This window comes from Canariomyces notabilis, assembly GCF_033297395.1.
Source record: "Canariomyces notabilis strain CBS 508.74 unplaced genomic scaffold N656scaffold_36, whole genome shotgun sequence".
Classification (NCBI taxonomy): Eukaryota; Fungi; Ascomycota; class Sordariomycetes; order Sordariales; family Chaetomiaceae; genus Canariomyces; species Canariomyces notabilis.
The window spans coordinates 45,297-67,125 of NW_027041858.1; the positions used below are offsets into that span (position 1 = coordinate 45,297).

The 21,829-nt window shown below is 54.5% G+C and overlaps 7 protein-coding genes across 7 annotated transcripts; 4 read left to right on the top strand and 3 right to left on the bottom strand.

The window, feature by feature from the left end:
- Positions 1–1,229: 1,229 nt before the first annotated feature.
- Positions 1,230–2,930, top strand: N656DRAFT_792835 (Septin-domain-containing protein; the record flags this gene model as incomplete). Its single annotated transcript, XM_064817116.1, has 4 exons — positions 1,230–1,374; positions 1,461–1,724; positions 1,777–2,243; positions 2,298–2,930. The coding sequence occupies 4 exons, from the start codon at positions 1,230–1,232 to the stop codon at positions 2,928–2,930; spliced, it is 1,509 nt and encodes a 502-aa protein (XP_064665504.1).
- Positions 2,931–4,630: 1,700 nt separating this feature from the next.
- On the bottom strand, positions 4,631–6,364 carry N656DRAFT_840068 (alpha-L RNA-binding motif-containing protein; the record flags this gene model as incomplete). Its single annotated transcript, XM_064818926.1, has 3 exons — positions 4,631–5,724; positions 5,790–6,242; positions 6,320–6,364. 3 exons carry the CDS (start codon positions 6,362–6,364, stop codon positions 4,852–4,854), a joined length of 1,371 nt encoding a protein of 456 aa, XP_064665505.1. The 3' UTR covers positions 4,631–4,851.
- A 404-nt stretch (positions 6,365–6,768) lies between these two features.
- N656DRAFT_784698 (uncharacterized protein) lies at positions 6,769–9,130 on the top strand. Its single transcript, XM_064816231.1, has 4 exons — positions 6,769–6,891; positions 6,957–7,595; positions 7,652–8,466; positions 8,525–9,130. Exons 2-4 carry the CDS (start codon positions 7,221–7,223, stop codon positions 8,649–8,651), a joined length of 1,317 nt encoding a protein of 438 aa, XP_064665506.1. The 5' UTR covers positions 6,769–6,891; positions 6,957–7,220; the 3' UTR covers positions 8,652–9,130.
- A 712-nt stretch (positions 9,131–9,842) lies between these two features.
- Positions 9,843–13,619, bottom strand: N656DRAFT_762367 (uncharacterized protein; the record flags this gene model as incomplete). Its single annotated transcript, XM_064813263.1, has 4 exons — positions 12,822–13,619; positions 11,787–12,769; positions 10,791–11,735; positions 9,843–10,697 (listed from the first exon to the last, which is right to left on the bottom strand). Exons 1-4 carry the CDS (start codon positions 13,372–13,374, stop codon positions 9,843–9,845), a joined length of 3,336 nt encoding a protein of 1,111 aa, XP_064665507.1. The 5' UTR covers positions 13,375–13,619.
- A 162-nt stretch (positions 13,620–13,781) lies between these two features.
- N656DRAFT_740779 (Ku DNA-binding complex, Ku70 subunit) lies at positions 13,782–16,051 on the bottom strand. The gene is made up of 3 exons (XM_064812807.1): positions 15,902–16,051; positions 15,243–15,851; positions 13,782–15,193 (listed from the first exon to the last, which is right to left on the bottom strand). The coding sequence occupies exons 1-3, from the start codon at positions 15,968–15,970 to the stop codon at positions 13,943–13,945; spliced, it is 1,929 nt and encodes a 642-aa protein (XP_064665508.1). The 5' UTR covers positions 15,971–16,051; the 3' UTR covers positions 13,782–13,942.
- Positions 16,052–16,241: 190 nt separating this feature from the next.
- N656DRAFT_784701 (ferrochelatase) lies at positions 16,242–18,230 on the top strand. The gene is made up of 3 exons (XM_064816232.1): positions 16,242–16,716; positions 16,776–17,358; positions 17,421–18,230. Exons 1-3 carry the CDS (start codon positions 16,663–16,665, stop codon positions 17,864–17,866), a joined length of 1,083 nt encoding a protein of 360 aa, XP_064665509.1. The 5' UTR covers positions 16,242–16,662; the 3' UTR covers positions 17,867–18,230.
- A 1,255-nt stretch (positions 18,231–19,485) lies between these two features.
- N656DRAFT_718985 (MFS general substrate transporter) lies at positions 19,486–21,510 on the top strand (the record flags this gene model as incomplete). Its single annotated transcript, XM_064812325.1, has 4 exons — positions 19,486–19,692; positions 19,792–19,865; positions 19,927–21,347; positions 21,407–21,510. 4 exons carry the CDS (start codon positions 19,486–19,488, stop codon positions 21,508–21,510), a joined length of 1,806 nt encoding a protein of 601 aa, XP_064665510.1.
- Between the last annotated feature and the right edge of the window lie 319 nt (positions 21,511–21,829).

A 21,829-nucleotide genomic window follows, 5' to 3' on the forward strand; every position in this document is an offset into this window, starting at 1 on the left:
GTTCTCTGTCGTCCTGCGGGAGCAAATGAGCATCCTGAGGCCGAGATCTTGGTGCTTGGTCAGGCAGGGGAACCGGCAGCCATTGGCAAGCCTCCAGCAAATCACAGGTCTTGGTTGGCCCCTGCCTGCAGTCATTTTAACCCATCCTGAACCCCTGCACTGGATCTCCCCCCAAAGCATCAGTGCCCAGCACAACCCCCTTTTGCTCCAGCGAAACAGACAGACGTTCATCTCCCTGTCTGTCGCACCCTAAATTTTTCCCTTCAACGACCGCGACACGGTTCATCCTCGTATCCTCACTTTGACCCTTTGTCCTTCTCAACACTCTTTTCTTGTCCTATTCCGACGCTGTCAAGCGTTACACTTTTCAGAATTCGCGTAGCAATTGCCTTTCCGCGGTGCACGCCTTGCCGAAACGCGACTCCCGAGGCTCTTTTTCTGCCTGAATTGGTATGTGAAGAATTCCCACCTCCCACTTCCTACCGACGTCGATATCGAGCGCCATTGCACGTCCCAGCCGATGGCGTTGGCGAAGCTGCACCATTTCCTGTGTGTCGATGGCGGCAGCTGTATATTGTCTTCGGACGTCGCGCCCTCGACCATCCTGACACAGCAATGAAGCTTTGCTAGTGCTTTTCACCGTACCACTGTGTTCCACATGGAAAAAGCTAATCCAAACGGCCGGTTCTAACTGACGTGTTCTTTCTGCGCACAGATTTCGTACCTTCCTCTCGTTCCATAATCCTCGAGTGGTCCATTACCACAACCTTTTACAATGGGTAAGCTCTTGCTTTCTGTTTCTTCGCCCGAAGTGTCTGTTTGGGGAGCAAACTGCAGGAATCATCATCCCCGGAATGGCACCAAGGCAACCCCTTCCCGAGCTCGAAGTGATCCGAAAACGACGCCCTTAGCTCCCCCCGCTTTCCGCTCTCCTCCCTACCAAGACTGTCTCACATGCTCCGACACCATCCTTATATCTTTCTGCCATTTGCCGTTTCTGGGAAGATTCTCTTGAGGGACAAGACCATCATACCATCGGGAATACGCTATAAGCAACAACCATCAAGATGAGCTTTGCTACCGTTGTTCCCCATGGCTCCGATACTCGCCCCAAGAATGTGCGGTTCGAGGGTAGCCCTGGGAGACCTCTTCCTGAATCTGGCGCGATCTCTCGGCCAGGTTTCATGCTTCCAGTCAGCGGTCCGTCCTCGAATGGGAACAGGGACGAGATGAGAACACCTTGCCTGAGGCTGTTGGATGCTGGAGATACTTCGATGCTCACCTCAGCCAACCTCCTTTCTCATGGCGAACTTGTTCATACATCCATCGAGTCAATACTGAATCGGAAGCACCCTTCGCGGAGGCCCTTTGACAGTCAGGCTCCAGATTTGGCCCCAAAACAACCCTTTACTATTATCATCGGCAAACTGTCTTGGAAGTTGCTAATTTTCCTTTTGTAGCAGCAAACGGTATTCTCACCGGTCCCCAACCCCCAGCCCCCGCCCACCCTGCGCCACTTGGCGGATCGCAAGCGTCAAATTCAGAGGGTTTTCGAGGAGCTCCATCGTCTGACTCTGTGGTCACAGCCCCCCCAGCAGCTACGAGCGATAACAGGAACATTGTTCGCAGGAAGCTGACGGGCTACGTTGGCTTCGCGAACCTGCCCAACCAATGGCACCGCAAGAGCGTCCGGAAGGGCTTCAACTTCAATGTTATGGTTGTTGGTACGTTATCCGTTTTGGTCCTGACACTTGCGGCTCTCTAACGGCCATCCAGGTGAATCCGGTCTCGGAAAGTCAACACTCGTCAACACCCTCTTCAACACCTCCCTGTACCCGCCCAAGGAGCGCAAGGGCCCCAGCTTGGACATTATTCCAAAGACCGTCACGATCCAGTCCATCAGCGCCGATATCGAGGAGGCGGGCGTGCGTCTGCGGCTAACGGTCGTCGACACGCCTGGCTTTGGCGACTTTGTTAACAACGACGAGTCTTGGCGGCCGATTGTCGACAACATCGAGCAACGTTTCGATGCTTACCTGGATGCTGAGAACAAAGTCAACCGTATGAACATTGTCGACAACCGTATCCACGCCTGCGTCTTCTTCATCCAGCCCACTGGCCACTCCCTGAAGCCTTTGGACATCGAGGTCATGAAGCGGCTGCACACCAAGGTCAACCTTATCCCGGTCATTGCCAAGGCCGATACCCTGACGGATGATGAGGTGGCCGCCTTCAAGGCCAGAGTGAGTGCAGAACGCGGATCGCCGTACGAATTGAGGCTAATAACATATCCCTAGATCCTTGCGGATATCAAATTTCACAAGGTCCAAATCTTCGAGGGTCCCCGCTACGAGCTCGATGACGAGGAGACCATCGCTGAGAACAACGAGATCATGTCCAAGGTTCCGTTCGCCGTTGTTGGTGCCAATAACGAGATCACCAATGCAGATGGGCGCAAGGTCCGTGGCCGTCGCTATCCTTGGGGTGTCATCGAGGTGGACAACGAGGAGCACTGCGACTTTGTCAAGCTGCGTCAGATGCTCATCCGCACCCACATGGAGGAACTCAAGGAGCACACCAACAACGTGCTCTATGAGAACTACCGTACAGACAAGCTCATTGCTATGGGCGTCTCGCAAGACCCGAGCGTGTTCAAGGAGGTCAACCCTGCCGTCAAGCAGGAAGAGGAGCGTGCGCTCCACGAACAGAAGCTTGCCAAAATGGAGGCCGAGATGAAGATGGTATTCCAGCAAAAGGTCGCCGAGAAGGAGTCAAAGCTGAAACAGAGCGAGGAGGAGCTGTACGCTCGTCACCGGGAGATGAAGGAGCAGCTGGAGCGGCAACGACTTGAGCTCGAGGAGAAGAAATCGAGGGTGGAGAGCGGACGGCCACTGGAAAAGGAGAAGAGGAAGGGCTTCTCACTCCGGTAACCTTGCCGTGTGTTGGCACCTCTCGCGTTATCTTACTTCTACGACCCGTCTCAGTATCATGATGCCACCCGATACCAGCTCGCCGCTTTATTCTTCTTATACTTTTGTCGTTTCATATTGTCTCACTTCTTAATCACAACCCCTTAATACTCGCGGAAAAGATCGTTCGGAAGCCCCCATGAGCTCTTACAACGGCTCGGTCCGAGTTGTTGCCAGGTGCTTAACGCTACCAACGAGATGGTCGGGACAGGTTTCCTCTATCGTCTCGGGTGAGGGTCCGGTCGGTTATCTCAAGGTCCTACGCAAATGTAATTGGCTTTGGTGGAGTTCGGACTCGATACTTCATGGCCCGAGCGGGATCGAAAAAAACAGGAATACTATAATTTCGGGTTGGAGTGGGTATGACGGCGGCGTTGCTGAGAATGTCGGACATCGGGATGGAATATATTTCATGGCCAGAGATGCCCCGAGCTTCTCTCGACTTCAGCCCACCGTACTCCCTTGTTCGCGATACTGATTGGCTTCGTCGACACTTTCCCGTCAGACCAATCCGCCCATGTCCTTGGACACGAGATCTGTTTGCCTCAAAAATGTCGGCAATTACAAAAGAGACGGCCGTCTCTGGGAAGGGTGGTGAGGGAAGATGGCAGCCGTGCGGGAACAGGATCGGGGAGACTCCTTGGATGAAGGCGCTACGACCGGCTATCCAACCTATTATCTCATGACGAGTTTTCGAGGGTCGGAGGAGAACGTGACGTCTATTTCTTTTATCATACCCCTTACATCTTCCTGTCTTTCGTTGTTTGCGCCTCCCGTCAGAGCGGTAAAAATTCTTCTCTACACACTCGGCCGTCGCCATACCCCTTTTAGCTGCTTTTATCTCCCCTAGGCTTCACAGCTATCCTCAAAGTACCCGTAGCCTGCTATTTCGCTCAACTTTTTCCTTCCTCGTTTGTGGTTTAGCTTAGTGTCTGTGTCTGAATAAAAGGATCTGTTTTCCCACTGCGTTGCGTGCTCCAACTCCTCGAATTATAGCATTTCTTGGATTGTCACTTTGCGATGCTATGGCTTTCAATTACAAGGTCCGCTTCGCCATGAACTTGCTCGTCGCCATGATCGCGGTCATTGTCATGCCCCAGCAAGGCTCTCGATGGCGGGTATGGGCATCTTTGTACGGCACAGCCATGTTTACGTTCTGAGGCCGCTACAATGCCCCCCTGGTTTGTTCGGTAGCGCCTGACTTGAAGGCAAGGGTCAACGCAAAAACTCGAATTTCAACACCAAAACAGCCACTTTTTCCCTGCAAGTAGGACTGGAATGAAACGGTCGGTTAGTGTTTTACTAGATGCTCTATTTTTTTGCGTTGATTTAGCTTTTTTCAGTGTTGAGAGAGATCTTTTTGAATCTGGGTCTAAGGGCCCTGTCGGGAGTTCTGCGCTAACGAACGAACCAGCATTGAATTGTACCTACAGGCGGGTGCAGAAGCAGAGTCAGCGTCAGCAACTAGAAACAGGCGGAAACACGCTTCACTGCCCAAGGTAAAGTCATTGTATGTTATGGATTGGCACAATGAGAAGTATGATACCATATTGCTGTTATTATACATGTACAAATAGAGTACAGGGATGGTCTATTGTTGTCTCGCGGAAGAGAGTAAGGGGGAAAGGCAAGCAAGCCCATTCGCTCGCTCACCGCTCTGCGACACGACATGACCGAACGGTGGTAATATGGACCCCAGCACCGAACCCATCCTTCTAGAGCTCTGCATGCCCTTTATCCCGTCACCGCGAAACCCTCGACACCGGTTCCGGAAGTCTACCCCTCGGCCGTTCTAGGCCCAGTTGCACCCAGCAGGCTGTTCTACAAATAGTACCTTCCTCATTACAAGCAAACAACGATATACCCGCTCACCTAACCCGCCTCAACTCCTACGCAAATACCAGTTAAACGCCAGCTGGGCGATCTTTGGCGAGAAAGGAGTGGGCACCTCGGACAGGCCGGGGCGGGCGACGGGGTGGCGGAGGTAGACGGCGGCGCAGATCCTGTGGTTGACCTCGAGGTAGCGGGGGATGAAGGCAAAGGGGGACATCCAGTCGCGGGGTCTGTAGGGGAGGCTGTTGCCACGTGCTTTGCGGCCGCCGGTCCCTTGGAAGGCCTTGAGGATGTTTTTTCTTTGTTGCGACGACAGCTGCTTCCACAGCTTCGATCTTATCACGAGCTTGTTGCTCTTGCTCTTGCTCTCGTCTGAAGAGGCTTCTTCGCTTGCCGGCTTCGCTGACTGGTCGTTGACGTGTTGCTCCATCGACTTGTTTTGGCGCTCCGCCGGTGTGAGGGAAAGGTAATCCAGCATGGCCTCTATTTTGCTCGCGAACCAGTTGCCCTTCTTGTCCCCCTTTTCCGTCTTGCCGTCCGTGGCTGTGGCCGTGGTCGGCGGCTTGACGGCTTTTGCCAGGACCGACTTCATTTCCTTGACCATCTTGCGCAGGTACTGCTTATCCTTGGCTTGGAGATGCCTGCCGCGGTAGCGGTTCGACGCCGAGTAGGCGACCTTCTTGAGCTCCTCAAAAAATTCGAGGTTCTGCTTCCGGATCGCTTCTTCGTCTAGATCTTCTTCAGCGCCTGCAGCGGCTTCCTTTTTCGCGGCCTTGGCAGCGTCTGGCTTGTAAAGGCGCGGTCTCGCGACTTTGAGTGCCTTGGGTTTGGACCGGTCTGGTTTGCCCGTTGCCGTCATGACCCGCTTGGGATCAACTTGGAACATGTCGCCTGGGTTGAGCAGATAGCCGGGATGCAGCATCTAAGATTGGGAGATAGTGGTCAGACTGGGAATCTCACTGTATGAAGCATCAGGGGCAGCAATACCTTCTTCCCATTCACTTTCACGGCACCGTGCAGCACGAATTGGCGAGCCTGTCTTGCGCTACTGGCAAAGAGGGCCCTGAAAATGGCGATATCCAGGCGGCGCTCCATGGGAGCAAACGACATTTGCATGTAAGGCGTTGGCTGGTTCAGGTTGCCCCTATTCTTGGACCATTTCTCCGAGGGGTCGAGGCCAACGAGGCCAGAACCACGGCCGGAAGCCTGTTCGCTGCCATCCCTCCTTGCCATGTATGCCGGGTCCATGTTAACGGCTGATAGAGGGCGACGGCTGAACATGCGCTCCCACTGATACTCCTTGATGTGCTCGCCGTGGTAGCCGCGAGTGTAGGATTTGGCTATCCATTTCTGTTGGAAAAAGGTTTTTGCATTGAGGTAGGGTGTTCGTAGCCTGACAAGGTTGTACAGGTTGTACTTGTTCCAGGTTTGCCGAACGCGCTGAACAGGACGGCACGCACGAGGTTAGCAAGTGGGCGGGAGTGACGGTGCAGCAGAGGAGCTTCTGATGGACTCACCGGCCGCCTCAGGCCGTGGAATCTCAATAACCTGCGCTGCTTCATTGTGCTTTTCTGTTCGTGTATGCGAGGACACCCAATTGACCACGTCCCTTCCGTTGTTCAAACCGTCAGGTCGCGTATCAGGGATCCAGGCACCTGGATGGGCAGCGTCGCTGATGCTATCAGGGCCGTAACTTATCAGCCGAAAAGATTTCCAATGCTGCTGCGCCCGACGCGTTAGTCTCACGTGAGGCTGCGATTGCTGGGCGCTCCAGCCACTCAAAGCTGCAGTCAGGAATTGTCTTGGATTGGCTTGACGCTCCATTGGAGCTTGGGCGGTGAGAGCCTGCATAAAAAAGTGCAATTGAGGGACTCGATGTGGGGTCATTGACTAGCTCCCGTAGCCTTATTTATTTGCACGCGCTTGCCGATTGCCTCTCCAAAGTGTTATGACAATTGCACAGAGTTAACAAGACAAACATTGACGATTGGAGCTGCTTGGCTGCTGTTGTTCTCCAACTCTAGTCAAGTGGGCTAAAACGGACTACTGACAGATACCTGATCGCCCTGGAACTTTGTAAGTTCAAAAAGTTAGCATTCGGTCTGACTCGCAGTGCCTGGGGCATTTCATCCCGTGTGACTAACTGAAGTATTGTCTGGTATTGTGTGCTATTGTATGGTATTGTGGTTATCGTGCCGCTCAAGGTTGAATACCCCACCAACAATTTTCGAACAGCCTTTCCAGGACTATTTCTCTGTTTCCCTTTCTGCTTTCCAGCAGAGCCACCTCTTGTTCCTTCCCATCAGAGTACAATCGGAAGGTTTTTGCCAAGTCATTGCCAGAACAAGTCGCATGACGATTTGCCTGCAGCGTATCCTTTGACTATTCCTTCTGGCGCATCGGTGCTCTTATCCCAATATGAGCGACGCAGCCGTTCAGGACCAGCCCGAGGTGGCTACTGCCGCTTCAACCAACGAGGCCCAGCCCGTAAACGAAAGCGCCGTTGCTGTTGAATCTACCGACAAGGCCGAACAGAAGGCAGAGGGCGCGTCTGACGCCCAGAGTACCACTGAGAAATCTGCAGAAGAGGCTGCACCCGAGGCGCAGGACGCCAGTGAAAAGGCCGATCAGAAGGCGGAGGAGGCTCCGTCCGCCGCCCAGAATGGCGCTGACAAGACCCCAAACATTCTGAAGACTACGGGTCAGATCGACCGCAAAGACTTTAAGAAGAACAGAAAATATGATCCCAACACCCAGCCAGTGACCGACGACCCGGTCAAGATTCGGAATCAGGTGCGTATCAACCTACGAAAATGGTGTTGTCGCAATTGGGCTGACCCCGCGCACAGGTCGAGTTCTACTTCAGCGACAGCAACTTGCCAGGCGACAAGTTTATGTGGGAGAACACCGGCGGCGAGGAGAACAAGCCCATCTCGCTCAAAACCATCTGCAACTTCAAGCGCATGCGGCAGTTCCAGCCTTACTCAGCCGTCGTCGCCGCCCTCCGCGAGAGCAACTTCCTCGAAATCTCTGGCGAGGAGGGCCAGGAGGTGGTCAAGCGCAAGAAGGCCTACACCTCGTCGACCGATCTCCAGAAAGCTAAGCTTCAAGCGAGCGTCTACGTCAAGGGATTCGGCGACGAGGAGCCATCAACTCAATTCGACATTGAGGCCTTCTTCGCCCCCTACGGCCCTGTCAACTTGGTCAAGCTCCGGCGCACGGCCGAAGACTACTTCAAGGGCTCCGTCTTCGTCGAGTTTGCCAGCGCCGAGCTCGCCGATGCCTTTGTGAAGCTCGACCCCGCCCCGACCTGGAAGGGCCACGAGCTCTTGATCATGAAAAAGCTCGACTACCTCGAAATGAAGAACAGGCAGATCAAGGAGGGTCTGTTGGAGCCCAGCAGTGGCCGAAAGATTTTCTGGGAGGGCAAGGAAAAGGGCTTGCGCGGCGGACGTGGCGGTGCCCGGGGCGGCCGTGGTGGAAGCCGCGATGGGAATAACGACGACTGGAAGAAGCGACGTGAGGGCGACCAGAAGAACGGGTTCAAGCACGGTGGTCGGGGCCGTGGTAGGGGCAGAGGCAGGGGTGGCCGCGGTGGTCGTGAGCGCGATAACAAGGGCCGCGAGGAGAAGAAGACCGAGGAGGTCAAGAAAAGCACTAATGAGTATGTCTCTCTTTCCTCTCCCTCTCAGCACCCATGCTCTTGCTAACAGGCAGCGCAGTGTTCAAATTCCCACCATCCAGTCTACTGCCGAGCCCAACGGTAAGCGGGCCAGGGAAGATGATGGCGATTCGGCGCCTCCGGCAAAGAAGGTCGACACCAAGACGGAGGCCGTGGCGGCGCAATAGGGGCGGCGTTTTGTGCCAGGTTTGCGGACTGTTCTGGGTTTACAGGTCCGTGGCTGATATCCGACCGGGCTGTACAATTTTATTCTCCTGGACGGCGTTTCGGGCTGGTCTTTGCTTTTTAGATGGGAGGGGCCTCCAGAAAATATGCGTTGGGAATATGCTGTGAAATGGACTTCGGTTTGGCAACTCCGGTGCGAGACATTGTGCCAGGGTTTCGGACAGAGCGGCTCAGTCTTCTTGATTTTGAATCTGACATCCCAACAAGATGAGCGAAGCTTTTAGCCGAATAGAGTGGCCATCCAGCATCATGATTTTGCGGCATCTCGAGCTGTCATTTCTAAGCATCTGTGTTCCTCAGTCCGACAGCGCATGGAGCATGGTAGCGGGCTGGAGTGATAAAAGTAGGGACATACTTTCGCCAGCTACTTGGAGAACACAACAATTGCATACAGATCTTGGCTTGATTGAATCTACAGTGAATAGAGATAACCATTATTATAGCCCGATTCGATGATGCTGGTGACCTGGTAACCCCTTGGATTACCCCCCTTGGACTATGACATCTACATTGACCATGAGGTCGGGGTAAGGGGGGTGAGGTCGATTCGGGTGAATCTGTGCAACAAGCATTGACAAGAGAGGGAAATGTTACAGGGACAGTTCGATGGACATATTTAACTCACCACTTTATCTTCTTCACTCATCTGGGCGTACCCGGGTTGACACAGATCAGCCTGGCCTGTCAACACGTGCCAAATCGAGCCAGGTCCATTCCCTGCCATTCTATATAGATATGGCATGAAGCAAGACTGCTCCCTCGTCACTCGTTGAATAAGAAGATAAGCATATAGGGCACGGGAGTAATACTTTTACATCCGGCGCATTAGAAGTCAAGAGGGAAGAAACCCTACACAGCCGTAAACCTGAAGAACCCTGTCCTGCCTAGCCCAGTGACATGAGATAGTAAGCGTACCGCGTGAATTTCACACAGCCATTACAAGCAAGTTCCGTGGACCTCCAACCCCAAAAGAAGACGCATACCCGCCCCAGAGAAGAGCAGCAAGCTAATATATCAAGCAGCATACAATTGCCAGACAGTGCCTAGCGGAAGCAAGTCCAAAACCTAGCCCTGGTCCACACGAAATCTTCTCAACCTGTCCGCAATCCGCTCAGATAGTGACCTCACCCGGCTTAACCGGCCGGATTACTCCTCAGCAAGTCATACAGTGCCTGATCGCCAGCCGCATCCATGTTACTGTAGGCATGGTTAGACAGATTCATGGATCTGTGGGCGTTGCCGCCGTGTGCGTGCGAGGCGTGTGGGCCATGTGCGCCGTGACCGCCATGCGATGCCGAGCCGGCAGCAACAGCAGTAGTCGAGTAGGCGTTGGCGCCGCTGGTAGCGGCAGCAGCCGTATTCGAATTGTACCCGGAGGACGGGTTGTTAGTGGCGGCGCCTGCCGTGAAGCCGTACCAGCCCTGTTGGTGGCGGCCGGTACTGCTCGGGGCGTGCGCATGCGACTGCTGTTGGTTCATGTACCCGCTGTAGCTCTGCTGCTGCTGTCGCTGCTGCTGCGGTGGCTGCTGCGATTGCTGCTGTTGATGCTGGGCATACATGCCGGACGAGCTTCTAGCGTGAGCCTGCGGCTGGGGACGGACTTTGAACCCTTGCAGTGACTGCGACTGCTGTGAGTTAGATGGTACGTTGTATGACGGGGCGGCGGACGCTGCCTGGGTTGTATTGTAGGGGCGCGGATTTCTTGTTTGCGAGGTAGACGCTGCCGAACCCCACTGTGCGCTGCTTGGGGCTGCTACTGAGGTCGATGGATAGGACGTCGCTACATTGTGCGATGCCTCGATAGATGAGGAAGTATTGGCTAGGCGGGTGTTGTAGTTATCAAAGGACGAATAAGAATTGGACGATGTGGAATTGTGGTTGGTGACATATGGCTGGTAGGCGATGCGATCACCGGACGAGTCTGACTGTGCGCTCGCAGCATTCGGATACTGGCCGTAATTGCTGTAGTTGTCCGTCGACATCGGCTGCTGGGCCGCAGCAACAGACGTATACCGTGAGTTATCGACAAGAGACTGCTGCGCTTGGGGCTGACTTTGCCGTGCCGCTGATAAGCTGTTGACAGGAGCATGGGTTTGGGCTCGATTACTCTGCCGTGACTTGGAACGGTCGGGCTGAGCGGCGGCCTGAGACGGTGAAGCGACCGCAGGCTGCGTAGTGTGGGCACTAGCTTGATCCGCACTCGTCCAGCTCGAGGTGTGCTGCGACAGATCACCGTACGGCTGCGAAGCTGGAACAGGCTTCTTAGCCCGGGACTGCATCGGTGAAGATCTGTTCCCGTGGACTGCCGCAGTTGATGAACCCGCCATGGACTGCCAATTGCTCTGTGCAGACATAGAGGTACTAGTTTCAGCAGGCTGGCCGGTCGGGAGACTGCGCCTTGCCGGGGGCTGAGAAACGGGATCAGCCCTTTGAGATTGCTCGACAGCGGTGCTGGCTTGCTTCGTGTACTCCGCAGTAGGTCGCTCCGCCGGTGCCGGATAAGTGTAGCTATGCAACGAGTTCCCGGGAGTCTCTGAAACCGAGTGCGAAACGTATTCCATCTGCGACGGTGAGATGCCGGATTGGGGAAGTTCAGTAGCGGCATTGTTCCCGACTTGGGGGAAGGTCATCCCGGAAGAATGCTGATAGATGCCATGAGAGTGTGCGAAAGTATCTGAAGGGGATTCAATCTCTTGGGGGACTGTGTCTGGGATCTGCGCGTTTACTGTCTCATTGGGGAGCTCGTTGAAATGGTCATGAACTGGGTCTTGAACTTGCTCGCTCACAGTCTCATGCATTGACTCATGAACCGTCTGATGGACTGGTTCGCTCGCCGGCTCAGTATGAAAGCCGGGCGATGGCAAGCCTTCAGGTTCCTCATCCGGGATCGCTATCGGTGCAGAACTCTGTCCACCGGCCTGCTGCTCTGCTGACATGACTTTGCTCTGCCTTGGTTTTGAAGGAGAGCAGACACATTGCAGGCCCTGCAGCAAACAACTCGAGCAGGATGGTTTCTTCTTGTCACACTGCAAACTCTGTAAGCTAGGCTTCAAATGAGCATCGGCTAGTCCACATACCTTGCCCTTGACATTGGCAAGTCGACAATTGTCGCATATACGCGAAGACCTTGGCTTCTTCTCCGCCACCTCAGGTGTCTGGGTTACGCCTGGACCTGCCACGCCCACATCGCCGTCTTCCGGCGGAGCGGAGGCCGCCGCATCAGATTTCTTTTTCCTCGACCTTTTTGGTTTAGATGCTGGCGTCGCATTTCCGGCCGAGCCTGGCGTGCGGGGCCTATTAGGAGTAGACTGACCGGCGCCTGCACCATCCTTATTGGGATGAACGATGCGTAGGCGCTCTGCGCCGTACTTAACGAGCATGGCCAGGGAATCCTGTTGCAGCTCTGGGGACTGATTGGCAAAGATGTTGAATTGCTCCGCTGAAAGGGTCTTGGGATCGACGCCGGCTTTGCTGAGAAGCTTTATCGCCAAATCTCGGCGCCTTGCTGCCTCTCCTGGAGGAAGGTTAAGAATCGAGTGGATGTGCACGCCGTCATCAGCGGCTGCAGCGACATTGGCACTAACAAGGCCTTCTGGATTACTGCTTGAGCCATCTGGCTGGGTTGGCCCGGTAAAATCGGTTTGCGCATTGTAAAGCTGCCGCGCAGATGAGTCGCTAACGGGCAGGGCGCCCGGCATTTCCGGGGGCAGAACGCTGCCGTCGGGGCCAGTCAGGGCCGTCGAATCCTTCTTCTTACGTCGCTTTTTCGGCTGAGAGCCTTCCCCATCAGGAACCCCATTCTCTGCCTGCCTCCTCTTGGACGGTCTGGGCGTCTTGGGCTTTGGCTCCTTTGGTGGCCTCGGCTCCTTTGGCGGCTTTGGCTCTTTCGGCTTTTTTGCCGGCGTCTTTACGACAGGTGCAGGTGGAGGCGGTGCAAGAAGTTCGATCAACTGGGCGACCGTCTTGTGCATCGGCGTATGCTCGTATTTGAAATCGATGGTCTTGCTCGACTTGGAAAAGGCAATCTTGAGGGACCCTCGACAATCAAAGGCCGGCCGAGCTTCACAGCCTGTCAGCAGGCATAGAAACCAAATCCTGGAGCGAGAGCCTACATAAGTGAATCGGATCTTGTCCAGCCTTTTCGCTCCATTCCCCAATGAGGGTCTTCGCCGGAACTTTGGAAGTCTGGCGACTCCACGCCTGCCACGAGTCCTTGCAGATATACGTGAAGGTCCAGCCCTGCTCGGCTCGCGATACCTGCCGCACAATCCAGTTGCTCCCATCCACCTCATTTAGTGCAGTTATGATGTGTCTGGTGATGGACGTCTGCAGAACCGGGTCGTCGAGAGGCTGGTTGATGAGGGCATCAATCGCGCTTATTCTACGTGTCACCAGCCCTCTATTCCCAGTCTCGGCAACCGCAACACTTGAACGTGCGCCGCCGAGCAGCGGATCGATGTTTGACGCGTGATGGAGAACCTCATTCTCAGCTTCCGAGACTGGGACATCGAAAACGGTGCTGGATCGTAGCGCGAATGTTACCGAACAGTGTTCGGCCCGCGTCTCGCTCACACGGCTGCCGAATAGATCCCGTAATTGAGCTTGGAGGTCGGCGACAGAGTCGCACGAAGGGTTCGACGGGTTGGCACCTAGCAACGCCTCCATTGTTCGTTCCGGGGTCCAGAGGCGGCGTGGTGTGGTGTGCGACGAACTTGGCGCTGGTTGGGAAATGACCAAATATGGTGGGATATTTCCATCCAAAAGCCCGGAAACCGCGGGCCCACGAGTTGTCAAGGCCGGGCGCGAGTCGCAGCCGTCGCGGTCAACGGAAGCCGCGATGTGGCTTTGTGGATGCGGATGCTGACCGTTGCTTCTTCAATAAAAGGGTGGAGCCGTGGAGGAAGTTGCCGCGAGCAGCCACGCTTCTTCTGCAGTGCAGTGGAGCGCAAGTCCCGCTGAAATGGTGGGGTGTAAAATCAAAAACAGCCCGTAACGTGACGGTAATCAAGTGTAATCTTACAGTGCTGGGTCCACCCTGACTTTGGCAGGAGGTGAGAAAGGGGGTTAGAATGAGGAGGACGGAGTAGCATTGTTCGAGTAACGGCCAAGAAGGTGATGCGCAAGTAACGACTTCAGATGGCGCCCATACAAGACGTTTTCAGACCACGGTTCCAAAACTGCGCTGCAGCCATAGCCCCTATAGTACAGAAAGAATAGGCTGATCCCCTTCAACTCAAGCATTTTCCTCAATCCATTCTCCCAGTCTTTCAAGCAAATCGGCCTTCTTCCCTGCCGTGCTCAGGCCCTTGATCACCATTATATCCTTCAACTCGGCAACCGTCATCTTCTTGAGCGTATCCTGCTCATAGGCAAGTTTGAGCTGCGCATTACTCATCTGCCCTCCTGCCTTCTTTGCCGCCGCAGGCTTAGAGCGCTTCGCAAGCCTGCCATCATCGTCATCCTCTGCCTCTCGCTTCGTTGCTCTGCTCTTCATAAGTTCCCTGGCCTTTTCCTCCAGCAGTTCCTTCCACTCGGCCATATAACCTCCAACCCTCTTATCAATCTGTCTGTATTTCGGAATTGTTGGGTCCTCTAAGCTATCGGGCGTGTCCTCATCGAGCGCCATAGCCTGCAGGATTTTGTAATGCCACTGTAGCGAAGGATTCGGGTACTTGAGCGGGTTGTACATTGCCTTTGGAAGCTGGAGGTTCTGAACAATCTCCCTCATTTTGTCAGTGAGCTCGTCCGCAGGCCTAGGTGGTGCTGCCAGATCCACATTCCTGACATCGTCGGCGAAGGGCAACGGGTACAGCCAGAGCCCAGTTGGGAGGTATTGTGTCTCTCCGTTTGGATTCCTGGAGGGGATAATGGCCACCATCACCGGGTTTGCATTCTCTCGCGCAACGAACCACGCGATGCCAACCTTGTCATCCTTGAGCAGTTTCTGCCATAGAGCGGAGAACACACGGGTTGAGCCGACGTAGTGCTCCTCGCTGGGAAAGATGAAGATTGACTTTTTGACTGAGGCCCACATGGGCAGCATCGACCGCGGTTTAAACCCGATGATACGCAGTACTTTGCCCCCCATGCTGCTCTTCAGGGCCGCTGCTTCCTCTGGCTTGAAATGGATGTACTCGCCGCCGAGTTTGTATGCTTTCTTGATTTCGGATTTGTCGACGGTCCTTGTCGCCGAATCCACCTTGATTGTCTCGGACTGGGCGAGTTGGGCTTTCTCTCCGCCAAGCCAGACATAACAGGTGCGAGCAGGTTGTTGACGATGAAGAGGCATGTAGCCTTTGACTGATATTGTGAGGCCCGGGGCAAGCTCGAAATGAAGGTTGGAGAAATATGCCCTCTTCGGCGTTTGTTTAGAGTTTATATTGGATATCAAGGAGTTCAGTAACGATAGGCCATCGCCTGAACTAGAGGTCTTGACCACGTCTGGCGAACCCTCCTCGGCTGTTGGATCCCGGTAGATGATGTCCTATCCAAGATCAGCTTGAGAATAGTGAAAAAGAATGGGGGCGTCCTACGTCATAGAACTTTGATATATCGAAGGGTTTGCTTCCATGGCTGATGGGGAACAGCTCAATGACAACACCCAGATCGTAGAGGTCTTTGGCACGGACAGCCGCCGATGATTTTGCGGTATTGTCCTTGCCATGCGGGCTATCATTATCCGTGATGATGAACAACCGTCGAGAGCCGAAGTTCGAGGCGTTCGTAGTAAAAACTTGATTGGCACAAAAGAGCACATTGGCCATTGAGACAGGCTCCTTGGCCGGAACGAGCACCCCATCCGGGTCTTCTCCTTCCTCCACTAGTGCCTTCAATTTCTTGACGTCTTCGGCGGCGGGGACGTCGAGATCGGTGAAGAGGTAGCAGTGTGGATAGCCAGTCCCGCTTCGCCCGCCAGACTCATCACGAAACTTTGACTTTTCTGTGCCAAAGAGAAGGATTCCCATCATATCTCTCGGTTGCGCAATGATGCGCTGCTGCATAAACTGATAGGCGCATTTCAGGGCTGCTGCAATGGCCGAATCCTTTTCTGCCTTCTTCTGCCCGGCAGATGCTGGCTCCTGGAGCATTGAGGCGCTAACATCAATTGCAAACAGCACCGCATCTTTCTGGGTTTTATAGTCCTGGCCAGACAGTTGGTAGAAGTTCACATCAGAATTTCAAGGGGACAAACAGTCTCATCCAGCTCTTCCTCACCCTCGTCGCTCTCAGGAGGCCGCTCGTCCTCGTCTGCCCCAGCCATAATTCAGGATGCTGATTTCGACACAGCAGTTTACAGACGGGTTCACAGCTTATCGCCGTAGGGTTGATTGTGATAGGAAAGTGACGGTTAACCCTGGAAAGACGATGGAAAGGCGTTGTAGGTTCAGTTGCGACGCGACGGATTCCAAGCTGACGCGCCTGCCTAACGCCAAAGCATGTGATGCATGTGCAATGGGGTGCTGCAATTGGGGGGCTCTCATTGGCTTGAAAGCTTGCAGCGGATCCCTCACGTCATGGATGGGACGCCAAGAGAGCAGGAGTTCAACCGGCCTCCGATGCCGAGCATTTCGATACAACCAGGAAAGAGTCAAGACTGTCATCAGCGAAATCTGGCCGCTCCCTCCCTCGTCTCCGTATAGTGTAGTGTATCTTCGCCACGACTCGCGAAAAGTATTATCGGCGCCTCATTGTTCAAAGCCAACCGGTTTTGGGTCGTGATTACTGGAATTGTCAACTCCCCACGTTTCTAGGGCTGTGCTTCTTCTGCTTCCTAATCACCGACGCATCTCCGCGATGGCCTTCCGACTCCCGGCCGCGATGATGCGGCCCCTTCGGACCGGAGGTATCGGAAAACCCTCGCCGCAACAAGTACGATGGCTGGCATCACCCGTATACCCAGTAACCCAGGATTCCACTTGTTCGAGAGGGCCGACAGCCATGGTCTTTCTAAACATGGGCGGTCCCTCAACGGTCGATGAAGTGGGCGACTTTCTCAGCAGGTTATTTGTTCGTCTACTATCCCTTCCTATCATATGCCCTGCGCATAGCTAACCCGCGCTTTACAGGCAGATGCCGACCTTATCCCTCTGGGCCGTCTTCAAGGCTACCTAGGCCCGCTCATCTCCAAACGCAGAACACCTAAGATCCAAAAACAGTACGCTGCCATTGGGGGCGGCTCGCCCATTCGCAAATGGTCCGAATACCAATGCAGCGAGATGTGCAAGATCCTTGACAAGATCTCGCCCGAGACGGCGCCGCACAAACCCTACGTCGCCTTCCGCTACGCAAATCCGCTTACCGAGACCATGTACCTGCAGCTGCTGGCCGACGGGTTCGGCGGGGGCCGCGGTGGCCGCGCCGTCGCTTTCACGCAGTATCCGCAATACTCGTGCTCGACGACGGGGAGCAGCCTGAATGAATTATGGAAGTGGCGTCAGAGGCTGGAGGGAAAGGCTTTGCCGCAGGAGGACGGGAGCGATGGGACAATTAAGTGGAGCGTTATAGACCGGTGGCCGGTACACCCCGGACTGGTCGAGGCGTTTGCGCAGAACATTGAGGCAAAGCTTGCTGAGTATCCCGAGGAGAGGAGGGACAAGGTTGTGCTGCTCTTCTCGGCGCACAGCCTGCCCATGACGGTGGTAAATCGAGGTAAGTCTCTGATCTAACCGTCTCCCCCAAAGCTGGGCTTCCAAGGCTGACGTGTGTTGCAGGTGATCCTTACCCGGCCGAGGTCGCGGCCACAGTGCAGGCGGTGATGCAACGGCTCGGCTATTCCAACCCGTGGCGACTATGCTGGCAATCGCAGGTTGGCCCTCAGCCCTGGCTCGGCCCGCAGACATCCACGACGGTGGAGGAGTACATTGCCAAGGACCACAAAGATCTGATACTGATCCCTATTGCCTTTACCTCTGACCATATCGAGACCCTGTTCGAACTCGACGAGGAGGTCATAGGCGGCTCGGGGCACGCCGACACGGTCAAGCGCGCTGAGAGCCTGAACGGAAGCCCGGTCTTTATCAAGGCGCTTGCGGACATAGCCAAGGCGCATCTGGACAGTGGGATTGCTTGCTCCAAGCAAATGGGCCTGAGGTGTCCGGGGTGTAAGAGCGAAAGGTGCGCCGAGTCCAAGAAGTTCTTCGCGCAGCAGCAGATATAACCAACAGGCGCGTGGAGTGGAGTATGTACACAGCAGAGCAGTCATCGGGGAGTCAGGCGTGTCCACCGGGCTTGCCCTTTTGCTTAATGGCAACAACTCACCTTACAGGCCGCGTAGTTCTTTCTCAAAAAACGGGGGGGTATTTCCTGAGAATCAATGCATTCTGGTAGAAACGATTACAATTGGTATGCGATGCCTTGTCGACTTGGAAGCAATGCGGTTGGTCCGGAGATTCTGCGGAGTAAGCCCGCGGTGCTTCGTTCAAGTACTTCGCGAGGGACAGGATCTGTTAGTGCAGCCAGAATTTTGTGTGCAAAAATATCCTCTCTACCGTATAAACTCGCCAAATTGACCTTCTTCTACTGCACGTACTAAGGCCAACCGACCAATCCTGGGCGACCGGCTTGCAGTGGGTTTGCAGAAGGTTCTTTTGAAGAAGATGGGTTGAAGTGGGTATAATATGCGATAAGATCCGTCGCGTGCCTCAGGCCGCGCAGTAGAAGAAAGGTCAATTTGGCGAGTTTATACGGTACTACCCCTTCTAACAGACGCTCCAGGCAGATGTTGTACTATACACCTTCCTCCGTCCAGACTCCATGTCTTCCTCACAGGAACCTCGGAGCACCTTTTGAGAGACACCTGTACGTACGTATCCCACTCTTCAGGACCTGCCAATGACAAATCAAATTGATACATTGAGGTGCCTGACGGTATTTGCGTCATCCCCTGATACCTAGCCCAACAGCTGCGGTTCTATCATTGGACAGCCTGTTTACGATGCATTGCAAGGAGCCTGCAACCTTGATAGGTTTGTTATCAAGCTCGCGCGTCCCGCTCATGGTGACGTCGTGTTGCCCTTTTACTGGACATCTGAGCTTTCGGATGGCACGGAGCTTCACTTAGCACAGAGGAGCATTCTGAGCCATGAGCCAAAAGCCGAGTTTGGAGAGGATGGCTCAGGTGGGAAGCTCGCGGAGACTTTCTGATCGGGATTCCCTGGGGTTGAATGCCGACGGGAGCGAGTGAATCTGGGCAGCTTCGGCTTAGTTACCGTTATCAGATATGCTGTGGCTAGTGGCTACTCGCTAACGTTAGCTCTGTATCCTTACAAATACACTCCCTACACATACTGGAGGCTAGGTTAACTTGCACTACATCCGATACCCCCAGCTTAACCCACATTCCTCACACTCCCTTCCGCATTTCATTCCTTTGCTCTGACACACTCAAGGAAAGCGACTCGTCTTGTGTTCTGTACAGTATACGCATGGCTCGTGCTGCGCTGGGCTGAATTTAGGTCAGGTCCGAGGCTTGGCGCCAACTCGTCGTGGGCCCGAGGGACACTGTCTACGTTAAGCTTCCGGTCTAGATCAAATTCCAAGAGTCCGTCGTGTGTCGTAATAGTTACGGCTACGGCTACGGCTACGGCTTTCAATTGACCGCTTGGTTATCTCGGATCTGACTCCTCTCTCTTCTTCTCCGCCACGGATACCAAACAACTCGCGGAGACTTCACGAAGAAATAGGCACGGAGCAGGACTGAAAATTGGCAGGTGAACGCGGCTTTCGCTCCACCGTGAGAGACAGTTCCAGGTTGACAAGACCAACTGGGACGGTCCAATGGCTCACAGCTCCAGAAATGGCCGGTTTCGCACCGGGACACGCCTCCACGAGGCTGAGGCCGACGAGGTTGACGGTACTACCGAGGCTACCGGGCTCCTGGGTGCCGGCGCCCGGAGCAGAGAGAATCCGGACAGGTCTTCTTCCAGTGAAAGATGGGATGGATTCGACGATTTTGAGGGTCTGCCCTGGTGGAAGAGACCGTCGGTATGTTTTGCTTGGCCAAGATTCCGGGACGAGCACTGCAGAGCTGCGTGATGCTGCAGGTACCCGCAGACAACATTCATGGGACTAACCGTGAGGCAGGTCGGCTTTCTGCTAGCTCCATATGCACTCTTTACTCTCGCCTTTGGCGGCTCGGTCGTCCCGAGGCTGAACCTGTACTGGCTATCCCGTCCTGCAGTGGTTCCGAGACTTCTTACTGACCTTCTTGGTGTACAGTATTATTGATCTTGTCTGCAAACACTATTTCGCCGACAGGTCGGCCGCGGATCCGACCTTTACCTTCATGCCGGTCTTCCTAGGGGGCAACAACCCCCAATGTCTCATCCCAGAAGTGCAAAAGTCTGTGGCAACCTTCTCTATGGTCCTCAATGTTCTCACCGGAACGCTGAGCTCCCTCTCGGCACCCAAACTGGGAGCGCTTTCAGATCGCTATGGCCGCAGACGTCTGATGGTCGTTTGTTCGATCGGCGGCATTGCTGCCGAGATCATTACCATCCTTGCGGCCAAGTTTCCCGAAACAGTCGACTACCGGTGGATGATCCTCGGTGCCTTCTTTGACGGCCTCACAGGCTCCTTCACCGCTGGGAGTGTCTTGAGCCACTCATACACGAGTGATTGCACTCCCCCTTCGAAGCGAGCAGTCGCCATTGGCTATCTGCACTCTTGTCTCTTCTCGGGCCTCGCCTTCGGTCCCCTGCTAGCGGGCTACTTGGTCGAGTGGACGGGCTCCCTACTATCCATCTTCTACATCATGCTCGGCTGCCACATCTTTTTCGCTTTTTTCATGGGGTTTGTGGTCCCCGAGTCTCTATCCCTCAGGCGCCAGCTCGCAGCGCGCGAGAAGCACGCGGTTCAACAGGAAGCTCTTGCCCCCGCACCGGAATGGGCTGGCCCCATCCTGTCGAGGATTCCATTTCGCAAGCAGGTCAGCAGCGTGGTGCACTCGGTGAGGACCGCGAATCCTCTCGCACCTCTTTCTATTTTATTTCCCACTGGACCCGGCACCACGCGACTACGGCGCAATCTTCTTATCCTAGCCTTCATCGACATGATCATCCTTGGAGCCGCCATGAGCGCAGGCACCATAATTGTCCTGTACGCCGAATACGTGTTTGGATGGGGTAACTTTGAGAGCTCCAAGTTCATCTCGATGGTGTCCATGGTGCGCGTCGTCATCCTTCTGGGCATATTCCCCGTCATCAATTACGTCTTCCGGACACGGCCAGCAGCAAAGAGGAGAGAAGCAGGAGAGGTGCTTGTTGAGAAGAATGCCGGGGCAGACGAGCTGGACATCTGGATCCTCCGGATCTCACTGCTGTCAGATGTCCTCGGCATTGCAGGATATATCTTTGTGCGCACTGGTGCCCTCTTCGTCGCCTGTGCCGTCATAGCCGCCTTTGGTGGGCTCGCGTCGGCCACCATCCAGGCGGCCCTGAGCAAGCACGTCCCTGCCGAGCGAGTCGGCCAACTTCTAGGAGCCATCGGGTTGCTTCACTCACTCTCGCGCGTCGTTTCGCCCATCATGTTTAACGGACTGTATGCTGCCACCGTCGGGACTTTCCCGCAGGCGTTTTTCGTTCTGCTGGTTGCTATCTTCGGATTGACGCTAGCGGCGTCATTCTTTCTCACGCCTCACGGTATGTCTGGATCCGTTTCCGCTCCCATCAACATTTCACGATGCCTAACAGGTAAATAGTCTTTATGCGCGGAGATAATGATCCATCCCTTCGGCGAGACAGCGCAGACCGGATCCATCAAGACGCCCTGGAGGATGAAGAGCTTTTGCCTAGACTGTCATGATCTACTAATCTCTGAACTTAGAGCTAGATATTGCACATATGTGTATACTCTACGTAGTTTTGTGGATATGGGAGGCTCAGCATTGAGATTGGGGTTTGGTACTAGTTACTGGGGTGAGTTCTGGCGGAGTCACTGCGCTGGCCCAATGCGTCGGAACAAAATCGCATAATGCTGCATATTGGAGGTTCATGTTTCAAATCAGGCAAATGAGTTGGTTTATATAGCGGTCATGTTACTTTTCGTAGAACTTCGTACACTAGCCATGTGCTCACATTCGGTTTGAGCGACGAAGACGAGTGACCAAAAGTGAGATGGATAG